Here is a 13,080-nt window from a genome sequence, read left to right on the forward strand (position 1 = left end):
CACACCGACTGTGGAGCCGTCAGCTTGTTTACCTTAACTACAGCCGCTGAAACAAATGTAATGTGACTTTCCGGTGCAGCTTTTCATTTACACGGAGAATGCTGAACACAGAACACGGCAAGAACAAATTATCTCCTTTTTGCTTGTTTGTACTGCTACCGCCTTTAGGTACAAATGCAAGCCGCTATCTAAAAGTAGTGAACAAGCATGTAGTCTAAGTGAAGTTGTGAAGGCACCCTTCAATTTCCTGCTGGGCACCTGAATCTACTTGTCATACCTTGCCCATGTCACGTTATAATAAATTAGCAGTGTAATCATGATTAGTTTGTACTTCAGCTCCAGTGTTTCCTTCCGTGGAATTGTTAGTTTCTTTTCAGTTTTCCAGTAGTTTTATTTCTCTGTACGTAGCTTGTGCCCTTACTTAGGTTTTGCACCTGGATCTTAGTAAAAGTCTCTTCCTGTTTTCATGCTGAATAATTTCACAGACAGCTGGTCAGCTTATGCGGTACGTTGCATTAACATGATGCATTCTTCAGTTTTTTTCACCATGCTTTAATGTTCTGTGGTATCCATGTCTATTTCAGGAGGCTATTCTAATCCTGGAGAACTACAGAAAGGAATTTACAGCACTGATTAACTGGATCCAGCTTAGCAAGCAACTTGAAAATACACCGCCCCCAGACAGGTGAGTTTTTGCCTTATCATAGCTACCTTGTATTTTATTTGGAATGTGACCATTGCTGCAGCACTTGCAAATGGTGACTCTTTTTCATGTTGGAACTGATTATTGTTTTTTATATCATTGGCCACATGCAAACTGTTAGCACTGTTCACCTGCAAAGATAGTCCGTGTATAAATGTTTTTGTGTTTTTAAAGAGCATTGGGGCTGATAGCTAGAAAGAATGTTGAAATGGTGTTGTTTGGTTTGGTTTATTGGTTTATTGGGGTTTAACGCCCCAAAGCGACTGAGGCTATGAGAGATGCCGTAGTGAAGGGCTCCGGAAATTTCGACCACCTGGGGTTTTTTAACGTGCACTGACATCCACAGCACACGGGCCTCTAGAATTTTGCCTCCATCGAAATTCGACCACCGCAGCCGGGATGGAACCCGCATCTTTCGGGTCAGCAGCCGAGCGCCGTAACCACTGAGCCACCGCGGCGGGGTGCAATGGTGTTGTTCCTTGTTACTTTGCACAGTGCTGATCATATGTGCCAAAAAGTGTGGGATGTTTTGCGAGCTGCTATATTGTCAGCAGAGCATCAAGCATGATTATACAGGCAAGTCATGCCACACTATCCTAAACTAATAATGAATGATATTCAAGTGATTCTGCAGGTCAATATTAGGCAGCACATCAGCTGCGTGAGCTTGTTTAGTTTTGCTTGTTTTGCACATAAAATAAATCACTGTAATACTAAATTGAATTTAAGCACCACACCATTCTGAGAATTGCCCACCTTTTCATGGCATTACTTCAGACAGAAATGAAAAATGAAGTACTCGGTATATGTGCTTTTATCCTGTGCACTCTCTCAAGGGACCTTAACTTGCTTCATTTTGCATCGTCATGTGTATTAATTTTAACCCGTTTCATAGAGAGCTATGGAAGCAGGTGCTGTAGCTCTTGCAACCACGAGAATTTTGTGTGGTCTCTTCTCTAACCTCCGTATCGACACCTTTGTTCATGGCAGTTCTGTGCAGTAGCATGCGCTGAATTATTGCAACTTTCAGACCGACCTGCCTGGCCTGGGAAGTGCGCAAGTCATCGCTGGGAAGAGGAGTGACTCCGAGGAGCTTCCTGGGAGCTCGTTCGGGGCGCCGCTCCCCATGCTTGGTTTCTGTGGCCATCCAGTGTGGCTCCACTGATCCCAACCAAGCATGTCCGGACTTAGTGGAGAAACATCCGGTGCCTAGTGCAGAAATTCCTGCTCAGAGAGACATTGGTAGCATCACTTGCGTACCGGCACCCCGAACTGCCGCAGTGCCATCGTGTGATGTTGTACTAGGTAGGCTTATATTCTATTTTGGCACTCTGCACTTTGCTGGGGCCCAAATTTAATGCTGTCTAACAAGAACAAGTGTGCAGCAAATGTTCTAGGATATGTGTGTGTCATCTCCATAGTGTACTTCAGTTGAGACTGTGATTCTTTGTCATGCTTCTAGTTAAGCAGCTCTGGCACCGTTGGTGTTGAACTTGTAGTCTAGGGAGAGGATGCAGAGAGCAGAACACGTGCTTTTTAAATTCAGATGCTACAGTGTGAATTTGCCTGTGTGACAGGTGTACTACATTGCAGCTTAAGTGAAATGTATTGCATCTCACATCTTTTGGTAGCAATGACTCACTGTGCTGAATTTCCTTGATACTGCTTGCTGACTTATTTCTGTTGTCAGTTTTAAACAGCCCAAGATTTCCATGTGTAGAATAATATGTTAGAGGAAGGGCAAAACTTGGAAGGGTTTCTGTTGCTGTTGTACACTTTCAATATTTAAAACCTTGGTCCATCTCAAGTGACCGGGCAGTTGACTGGGTGATCTTGGGTAATGATAACAATGAACCTGCACGTTAGAGTCTTGCAGAATATAGCTCTCAACAACAATACACTACGTTCACTTGCATAATGAATGCATAATGAATAAGCTTATTGTATCCTACCCTGTGCAGTGAACACTCTGTTTAAAATGTAAAAAAAAAAAAGAAATGAAGAAAAGTTCTTTTGTTATGCCAGTAAATGTGGTGTTTTCATTCTTGCACAAGCCATCATTCTGTGTAATAAAACTAAACTCAGCTTTCCTGATACTGTGTTCACATGCACTTGTGAACCTTGAATAAAAATTGGCTGGGACCCACTCTTGCATATTGTTTGTCATGTTTTTGTATATACATAAGGTGACCTATTTATTTGCACTACCTCTTTCATGGCTGCATTGTCTCTCTTGAATTTTCATCCATCTTTACATGTACTTTCTTCATGTTTATTTGTGCAGAAACTGTGGAGAGCACAGGGTCCGAAAGAAGTGCTTCTGATGAGCCAAGTTCCCAGCCACAGGTGAAGGTGCCCACACCACCTGCAAGTGCTAAAAGCTCCATCAAAGAACCTTCGAAGCCTCCGTCCTCTAGTTTGGCTACAAATTCTGAAGTAGCCAAGCTTGCACGGGCTTCACCAGCAACAACGCCTGCATCACACATGCCTCCAGGCACTAAGCTGACAAATGCTAGAGCAGCCAAGTTGGCCCGTCCGACTGCTACGGATACCAAATCGAAGTTGAACACAGGTTTGGTTTTTAGTTCTTAGTTTCGCGTTTGCTTTTTAGTGTTTGGTACATTATCAATTAAAATAGAAAATACCAAGACCTACTGAACTACAGACCTGCACATTTGGCGGGGTCCTATGGGACTGCGTGCGCCAACTTTCATTAGCTTATTGGCCGTTGAGGGCGCTCGGTTGACCTGTTCGTCTGTTGTCATCATCATCATCGTTTGCCAATTTGAGCAAGATATTTAATACATTTGTTTCGTCTTCTTTTGCTATCTTAACATCAACTATAAAAATATCCACAATAACGACTTTTTTCGCTCTGGATGAGTATAAAAAACGTCTTTCTTTTTACCCGCTTTGTTTTCGTCAGCACCACCGTGCCTAGCATAGATAAATGGATGTTAATGACTACGTGGACAAACGACAAAACTGCCTTGTTTGAAATAAAATGATGGAGGAGGCCATCTTGTTCAACAGGTATAACGTAGCGCCACGCTTCCCGTAGGTGTCTTTCCCTAGCGGCAAAAGGCATGAACTAGAACATGCGCGCTGGAGCAGTGCCAAATGTGCAGGTCTGTAGTTCAGTAGGTCTTGGAAAATACTATTCGAAAAATATTCGAAGTTTTGAATATTCGCACGCCCCTATTTATACAGCTTAGGGTGGCTGTAGCTGCCATAGGGCAGGGTTGTTTGGAGATCGATGGGAGAGGCCGTCCCCCTGCACTGGAGTAGTTTTGGGGATAAAAAGGGGGGGGGACAACAAAATGGCATGTTAAGAAAATCTTTGCCTGACTCAGATTCTATAAATCAATGATTTTTAGGAGAATCCAGTGAGGTGCACTAAAACATATGCCACATCATTCCACACACTATTGCTGTTCTGTCTGCAAAACTTATGCAAAGCACTCTTTCTCATAGCTTAAGAAAGGCAATGCCAGTGCTTCAGTGCAAAGTGTGTTATATAAGCACCGAGGAGGTTTTCTGTAAACCCACATTATGAAACGCTATGTGTAATGACCAAGGTGTGTAATAGAAGCCACCAAGTAATAATTTGGCATTGCCGTACATATTTTTATTCCAGTAGATTGTTTGATTTGCATTAATATTCGTATTTTGTGTGTGGTCAAGTCCAGTGTGAAATGAAACTATCACTATTGGCTGCATGAAGCAGTAACTGGGGAATTTGTTTGCTTAAATTTTAAACTATATAAGCGGCATAGTATGTGGAGTTTAATGTCCCAAAACAGCATGTGGGCTGTGAGGGGCGCCGTAGCTAAGTGTGCAGTTATTCCTTCCAGTTTCACACTTCATAATTCAGTTATTTAAGCCACTAGATGGATGAGCTCTGGAGGGAAGCTCAAAGGGAAAGGGAGGGTGTCTTTGGAAAGTATGGACTCTCACATGCATATAAAACATCCTGGAGTGATGAAGTGTGCCCTAAAAAGATTGGGGTGTGTGTGTGAAGCTATGCATTCTGTTTTTTACGTAGCAGGTGACTATTAGAGCCTCAAGGGGAAACAGAACTTGTTTTTTAATGTAGCATTAATGCCAGCGATACCCATGTATCCCTATGGCATGCCTTGTCACTAACTGCTGAGGCTGCAGCTTCACGTCAGCTTTGTCTGCTGCTCTGTTTCCAGTAGACTGCGTCTTGTATTGGACCCATGCACATAATTTTCTTTCGTTTCACTTTGCAGAGCACAAGCCACTTTCGTACAGCTCCTCACTGAAGAGTGGACCGCCACTCTCCCACACGCCGGTGACAAGGCCTCGGACGACAGAAACTACTACATCAGTCACCAGGTCTGGCGTTGGCAGCAGTCATTTGCAGAAGGTGTCTGCACCGTCCCGGAGCAGTCCATCGACGTCGTCAGTCGCACATGCGTCTGCTCCAGCCTCGCAGAAGCCCACGTCGGGCTCTGCTACAGCGGGACTGGCAAAGTCAAGGGAAAATGGAAGGAGTGGGTCTACCCTGTCACTGAGCAGCAGTTCCAGTGGACGCAGCTGGGCTGATAAGGTTAAAGGATCAAGTGCATCCGGGGACCTTGGTCTGACCAAGAGCGCCTCTCTGGACCCCATGGCTGTGGATCTCGGTTGGTGTTGTGATCATTGTTTAATTAAAATCTTTTAATTTCTTGTTTCATATTGTTATACTTTTTTGTGTGTGAAAATTGTCTATAGACCATTGTTTCTAGAGGCCCGTGTACTGTGCGATGTCAGTGCACGTTAAAGAACCCCAGGTGGTCGAAATTTCCGGAGCCCTTCACTACGGCGTCTCTCATAGCCTTAGTCGCTTTGGGATGTCGCCCATAAACTAAACCAAACCAAACCATTGTTCATAATGCTTTGTCAGCATTAGTCTATATGTGAGGTTTTTATGTTGTCAGTTTTACAACGCTTTGCTGTCCTGAATAGTTTGAACTTCCTGTAGTAAGTATAGGACAGGAGTTCTAATCTTTTTAGCTTTGGGGAACTGCAAAGGCTTTCAAAAGATGTCGAGGACCCTCTCTTCCTGCCTAAAATAAATCTAACAGAGGGCATACAAATGCACAGACCGTCAAAAAATGCTCAAATTCAATTCAAAGGGCCCTGCAACACTAGGCAATTAGGTTGTCTTATGTCAGGAATATTAAAAGATGCCACTTCATGAATGTCCTCCTTCAGGATTCGTTTAATTTTGTTTCTCAGAAGCGGAGTTATCAGCACTCAAAACGTGAATTTTAGTGTCTTCATGCCTTTCCCTCTCCTCTCGTCATCTTTGGCATGCTTAAAGGCTGGCACTTCTTTACTGGCCCCTCTCACCCGGCCCACTATGGGGCTACCACTGTGTGTGGAAATCTTCCAGGAGGGTGGTTCCCGACCTGCCAGTGGGATGCGGCTAACTGGCCGTGGCCACGATAGCCGTGTGATGGGCGTAAGGATCTCACCTAAGCTGTTTCCAAAGCTACATATGCATGTGTCTACAAATGAGGGCGTGAGTTCAAAACAGTCACAGGAGAGAGCTTGCCAACTTTTGAGTATGATTGTTGGTTCTCTGCCGTGTGTAGAACTGTATTATCTGGCTCGGGTGCTGACGACAGCGCACTCTATCTATTGAGCAAGTTCATATGCAGTGTTCAAAGAGTGTTGCAGGGCCCATGCAATAACGACTAGCTGAATAGTGAAACATTCAGCTATATAGCTGTTGCAGGGCCCATGCAATAATGACTAGCTGAATAGTGAAACATTCAGCTATATGGCAATTACAGTGTGAATAGCGCCAAAATAAACTCGTGAACGCAATAGCAACTCAAGAAATGAGGGACAGTACAAAGAAGCCAAGAGAAGTGCAGTGACGCTGCCTTATTTGCCTATCTCTTTTTTTGTGCTGCTACTGCGTTAACATAAAATACCAACTCATCTACTTCTCTGTGTAGCCCAAAATAGAGCTTTTGAAGGAGAGGCTGTAGTTGAGGCGTGCATAGATTTAAATGCTTGGAGAAACGAAAGGCATTCCAAGGAACACAAGAGTTCTGTCGAGTCCACTTCGAGAACCCTTGTTATAATGTGTACTACTAGTAGTATGGTGTGATTACTAGCTGTTACCTGTTGATCTTGCTTTCTGCACAAAAAATGGAATGCTGCATGTTCACCTAATGATTCTTTCTATTGGTTGAGCTTGAAGTTAACTGATTGATAGCAGTTGTTTGTTGTATAGTACAGCCATTCATATAGGTGCTTTTTGGAGCAGATGTATCCTAAAAATAAGGCTTTCAGGCATTATTCTTCTATCTGGCACCATGGTTAATATTACTTGACTGGTATTTCCAAAGCCTGCTTCGAACACTCATTTCTAATGAGAGAGATTTCATTGCTCCATATTCTGTTTCACATCACACCTATGCATTCATGTTTGCCTTATAAGCAATTTGAAATAATGTTGTATGTGTTTACATGGTGGTAAAAAATTGGAAAATTAGAAAAATTCACTAAGGAGAAACTCCGAACGCTTTCCCCAAGTTTATGACAGCGGGTAAAACTCCTCTATGGCACCTTTTATGTGGCTGCTACCACGCAGCTTTACCTTAAGGGGAGATGAGGGTCATGAAAACTTTTTTTTTATTTGTTAACATATTTTTCTGAAACTTAGCACCTGGGTGTATCATTGAATGCTGATTTCAAATATGCATTTCGATTTCAAACATCTCAGCTGGAAGGAAATATATGGCAAAATAAAATATCATAATTAGGTCATTTCTTACGGGCCTGTTTAGTAATTTATCAGTTAAATAAACATTTTTAAAGAATAAGCAGACATTTGCAAAGGCCCAAAGCACATCCTAAAGCTAACAGAATGTCTACAAACTAATTTTGCTGATCATAAATGAAAAACAAAGTTGGAAAGAAAAAAATGACGTGGCGGTAATTAGCCCACACTTCGCCTAATTGCTCATATATCATGTTTAAAGGAAAAAAGAAAGCTTTAGCATGTGCTTTGGGCCTTTGCAAATGTCTACTTATTCTTAAAATATCATTCTTTGACTGATAAATTACTATAAAGGCCCGTAAGAAATTGCCTAATTTGAATGTTATTTTGCGATAAATTTTCTTCCAGGTGAGATATTTGAAATCTAAATGCATATTGAAATCAGCATTCTATGATACACCTGCATGCTAAGTTTCAACAAGTTATGTCGAAAAATAAAAAACAAGTTTTCAAGACCCTCATCTCCCCTTAAAGTTTGTACCCTAAGAATGCGTGAAAAATGTTTTTTACCTTGTATGTTAGTTGCTAGTAAGCCAGCGAAGTTCCTTGACTTGTCTCATGCAGATGACTCTGAAGGCTGGGAAACAGTTCGCCGCAACAAACCACGCTCACGCAACTCGCCGCCCAAGAAAATGCTGGCGCAGCAAGCGCTGCCAGGTCAGGCAACGGGAGTGAAGCGGTCTCCGTCCGCTCCGGCCATCTCAGTTCCAGCCCCCTGTCGTGTCAAAACTCCACGGCGTTCCTCTGCGCCTCTTTCCTCCGCACCGCCACCATCTAGACCGGCAAAGAGTTCAGGCAAAAGTAGCACGGGCCAGAAAGGCCCCAAGAGTGCTACATCCATGCCTTCCCTGGTGCCGCAGAAGAACCAGAAGGACGGAGTTGCTGCACGGGGGAGCACGGCTGGTCCAAGCCTTGGTGCCAGGTCAAAGAGTTTTCTATGCCCATCTCATCCATCCAGACGAGTTGAGAAGACTGGTTCCAATGCTACAAGAAGCACTGCAGAAGACAGTCCTGTCGCAGAAAATTCTCTTGAAAAGGACTCTGCTGATTTGGCAACAGAGGTAACTGAAAATACTGAAGGAAATGTGGGGCCCTTGCAAGGAGGTGATCAGTGCCAGGAAGACACAGCACAGGTGAGGAAACGAAATTGGCCATGGGGCCACTTTACTGAAGAGTACTGCAGCAATTATATCTTGGCCTGAGCATGGTTTCACTTGAGTAGACTCCTTTTAAGACGAACTTGAAGGAACCATGAAACGTCTTTGTGCTATTAGAAGTTCATCTTGATAGAAGGGCCCTTAGAGAAGATAGTATGTGAGCATGTAGGTGTGCCCAAACATCAGCTGCATGAAAACTGTGAATGAAATAGCCTTTCAGTGAGAGGAGAATGCAAATAGAGCATTTATTGCACTACTCATAAGGTGAGCTGAAGAGCTAGGGCATGAAACATGCTCACATTATCCTACTTGAAAACAGCATTGCTCTAGATTTCTTCTTTCCACCACCACTTTTTTTCTCTTGTCTTTCGCAGCGACCAATGTTTCTGTTTCTTTTTCTGATTCCTCCTTTCCCTCTGGCTCCAAGCACGCTGGCACCTTCAGCAATGTGACTGTTGCCACTTAACTTCACGAACAGGTGCACCACATGCTCTTTCTGTCCACTGGAGGTAATACGCACGTGGCGCCGGTATCTGGCTATCTCTGCACTGCGATAACGCATGCTGTGGCACCGTGTCAGTTGAAATTTTGGCACCCGAGCTTTAGCCCAAAGTCAAAAGACCCACTCGCTGAGTGCCTTTTAGTCCACTGGAGACAATGTGTGACAGATGACATGCATGCGATGCCGAGATCTGGCTATGCACAAACTGGCAATGCAAGATCTGGCGGACAGGCGTGAAAGTGCCTTGCCTTTTTCCACACCAGCAAGAAAGCTTCCCCCCAAGAAAGCATGCTTCTGCAATGCAGTTCCATTGCATGTTTGTGTAAGAGTGCACGGAAGCTGTCTGGTGGGGATACGCTTTCTTGCGTAGAAGCATTTTATAGTTTATCTCAGCGTCTCTCATAGCCTCAGTCGCTTTGGGACGTTAAACCCCATAAACTAAACTAAACTAGTTTATCTCTCCTCTACTAAGCCATGCAAATGCCTTGCAGGTGCCATTGTGTGGGATTGCTGTGTTTCACGGTCGCTGCGAAAGTTCCTCTTATATAAAGCACTTGGGAAACAGGTTGTCTTAAATGGATTTTTTTTGCATTGAATTGTGTGTGAAGCCAACCAAATGGCCTTGCATTATTTGTTTTATCTGAGAATTCATCTTAAAGGGACACTGAGGAGAAATTGAAGTTGGCTTGTATCGACAGAATACCAGCTCCTGATTACAAAAACGCCACTCATACTGACAACAAAGCTCTTGTAACGTAGAAAAGAGCAAGAACCAAAATACAGGTATCGCCGCCACAGGCCAAACTCGCAAGTACAAACGTGATGACGTCGTAGGACAAAGCAGTGTTGCTAGAACCACTGGTTCTAGCAACTCTAGGACCCGAGAAGCCACAAATCACTGAGGCGCAGCCAATGCATGCGCAAATCTCCTTGACATCGCCAGATGGCGCCACGTGCCCGGCAGCTACGCGCGTGCCTGGAGCATCGGGACCAATCAGCGCCTGCTCAGCGGCGTTAGGGGGGCTCCCGGTATTCCGCTAGCGGTAACAAGGTTAAACAAGGTACACGGTATGCTAAAGGTGTCTATTTGCGAGAACTTCGTTGACGACTTCGAGAACGGGATCCATCGTAACGCTGGTAAAACGCCAGTGCAATCGTAATCGAAGCGACTGTAGCGACGGCCGCAATAGCCGATAGATGCCTTCAACGTGCGGCCGGCGGTAGCTTTCGTTTCGGCTGCTGCTAGGCCGCACTGCTGGCCTGCAGAAATCACGGAGTCTGCGTTACGTCATGTGCACGTCATGTTTCACGTCACTTAGTCCTGTGTCGTCATAGGAGAATCCCAAGTTTGAATCAGAGCGGCGGGAAAAACATTTTCAACTCCGAATCCAAATTTCTTAGAAATAAATGCATCTTTCGCTGCCGGCCAAGTGGCAACAAAGCCATGACATGCCGAACTATCGGATTTTGCTATAAAAAAAATATTAATAGTGCTCTCCTCACTGTCCCTTTAACCTGATTTTATCTTAACAGGAGCTGTCAGCTGTATTTTATATACTATAAGTGCTGAAATGCCAACCTTTTCTAGATGTAAGTTTAAAATTTCCAATGCATAAAGACAAGCCACTTGTCCTCTTGAGTGGTAATGCAGCAAAAGTACAGTTCTTTTTCTTTGATTGCAGGAAGCAAAACCCATGTCGCCATGTGAGGAAGATGTTGGTGAAGCGCAAGAGTCTTCAACACTTGAAGGTTTGTTGCATGGATATATACAGGAGGTTAGGATTAATTAAGCTGAGAATGAGGCAGTATAGCAAGCAATGTCAATAGAACTGGTGAAAGAATATCTTGAAAGGCATCCACTATGCCCATAGAAGACAAAATTTAGTCTTTATTGCTCTCAAAAAATGAAGCTGGAAACATTGAGAATTAATAAAGTTACATAATGTAAAATGTATGCATCTTTATTTAATTACTGCTTTGATTATTTGGTTTTGTTTATCCCTCCTTTGCCGTCCCTTCGCACTGAGGTGGTGCAGAAATCTTAGCTTTTTTTTTTCTCCATGTACTTAACTATTCATACATGAGTGCATGTTTGCCTACATGTATGTGAGCATGCGTCAGGTTAAACATAAAATGGTACGTATGCAAGCAACATTTGCTAGCCAGGTTAAATGCACAGTGCCTGTCCAAGCAGGCAGTTGGGGAAACATTTTCAGCATAGTATCTCATGTTTATACAGGTTTGGTATGTTGCACTTTTGCTATGCCAGATCAAGTATGGCTTGTAGTGATCCATATATCCGCCTACTATTGGCCACCAAAGTTTACACAATTGCGGGAAAAGATTTACCGTATTTACTCACATAATAGGCGCACTTTATTTCCAGAAAATCTGGCTCAAAGTTTGGGGTGCGCCTATTACGCGGGGTAAAATTTCCGGAAATTTTTCGACTCTCAAAATTGAACACACCACGTAAACGCACTCGTGTACGGGCCGCACCCCGTTTTCCCGAAGAAAATATTAAAAAAAAAAAGATCCGTGTAAGGTCCGCACCGAAACTTTCCACGACCTACGCGGGAATAGCCTTCGGAATGCACGCGCTGAGGCCTCTGCGATCGGCTCCGGCTGCGCGCAACGGGCGCTTGATCGCGGAGGCCACACACGCGCACAGGAGCTTCCAGACGCCACCCACGGAGGGCGCCCGATTTAGAGCTTATCATCATCATCAACGTTTTCCTCCGCCGCGAGCTTTCGCTATCCATATCACCATCAGCATCTCCAGCTCATTTTTTTTTTGTTTTTTTTTGTTGCTGTCAAGTGCCGGGATCTGCGGTAGCGCGATAGTTTATCGTGGTTTATGGCTTTGCCGCGGAGCGTTGCTGTTTTAGCTCGACGGCCAAGCACCTTAACAGCTACACGGCTAGCGTGCGGCAGGTCGGAAAATACGACGTGGCCGAGAAGTGGGGCAGTTGCGACTGCGGCGTCCCTAAATTTTCGTACGCGACTCCAAGCGCCGAGGTTTTCGCGGGCCTAAGTCGGGAACGTTTCCGGCTGGAGATGAAGCTTTCCAAACAGATGCTTAAAGTGAGCATCCCTGAAAACTGTGTGCAGCTGTTCTACGCGATGTCGTTGTACGTGCTGTGGGTCCGCAGCAGCACTAGTGAGGACTAGTAGTCAGTTCAGCAAAAGCTTTGTTAAAATAAAGATTGGGGAGCGGGGGGGTGGCGAGGTGTCGGCTTGCAATCGAGTAAATACATTACTAATCACAGTGCCAAGTTCGGGGTGCGCCTTTTATGCGCGGAAATAAAAAAAATCTGATTTTTCGTGCCCAAACTAGGGGTGCGCCTATTATGCGAGTAAATACGGTATTTTGGCACAGTGACATAAGCCAATCACCTGAAATGTCTGAAGGTGTATGGGAATGAGCATGCCCCATCAGCTGGTAACTTCACCAGATGGATGAGTCGGGAGGCAGTGCAACAATTTTTTTTCCGAGAACATGCATCCCGTAAACTTTTAAAGGGACACTGAGGAGAAATTGAAGTTGGCTTGTATCGACAGAATACCAGCTCCTGATTACAAAAACGCCACTCATACTGACAACAAAGCTCTGGCAACGTAGAAAAGAGCAAGAACCAAAATACAGGTATCGCCGCCACAGGCCAAACTCGCAAGTACAAGCGTGATGACGTCATAGGACAAAGCAGTGTTGCTAGAACCATACTCTAGGACCCGAGAAGCCACAAATCCCTGAGGTGCAGCCAATGCATGCACAAATGTCCTTAACCTCGCCAGATGGCGCCACGTGCCCGGCAGCTACGCGCGCTCCTGAAGCATCAGGACCAATCAGCGCCTGTTTTCCGGCGGTAGGCAGGCTCCCGGTATTCCGCTAGCGGTAACAAGGTACACGGTATGC

The 13,080-nt window shown here is 44.5% G+C and overlaps 1 protein-coding gene across 2 annotated transcripts in view; it reads left to right on the plus strand.

The window, feature by feature from the left end:
* ssp3 (SCAPER domain-containing protein short spindle 3) overlaps nucleotides 1–13,080 on the plus strand; it is a 113,243-nt gene that overhangs the window by 2,630 nt on the left and 97,533 nt on the right. For both annotated transcript variants that reach the window (XM_089545386.1, XM_089545387.1), the window contains exons 3-8: nucleotides 585–685; nucleotides 1,734–2,008; nucleotides 2,988–3,275; nucleotides 4,957–5,352; nucleotides 8,070–8,638; nucleotides 10,847–10,913. In XM_089545386.1, coding sequence (XP_089401512.1) covers nucleotides 585–685; nucleotides 1,734–2,008; nucleotides 2,988–3,275; nucleotides 4,957–5,352; nucleotides 8,070–8,638; nucleotides 10,847–10,913 — 1,696 coding nt within the window. The remainder of the gene's footprint in view (nucleotides 1–584; nucleotides 686–1,733; nucleotides 2,009–2,987; nucleotides 3,276–4,956; nucleotides 5,353–8,069; nucleotides 8,639–10,846; nucleotides 10,914–13,080) is intronic.

The sequence above is a fragment of the Amblyomma mixtum genome, chromosome 5 (genome assembly GCF_055824585.1).
Source record: "Amblyomma mixtum isolate Tamu chromosome 5, ASM5582458v1, whole genome shotgun sequence".
NCBI classification, from domain to species: Eukaryota; Metazoa; Arthropoda; class Arachnida; order Ixodida; family Ixodidae; genus Amblyomma; species Amblyomma mixtum.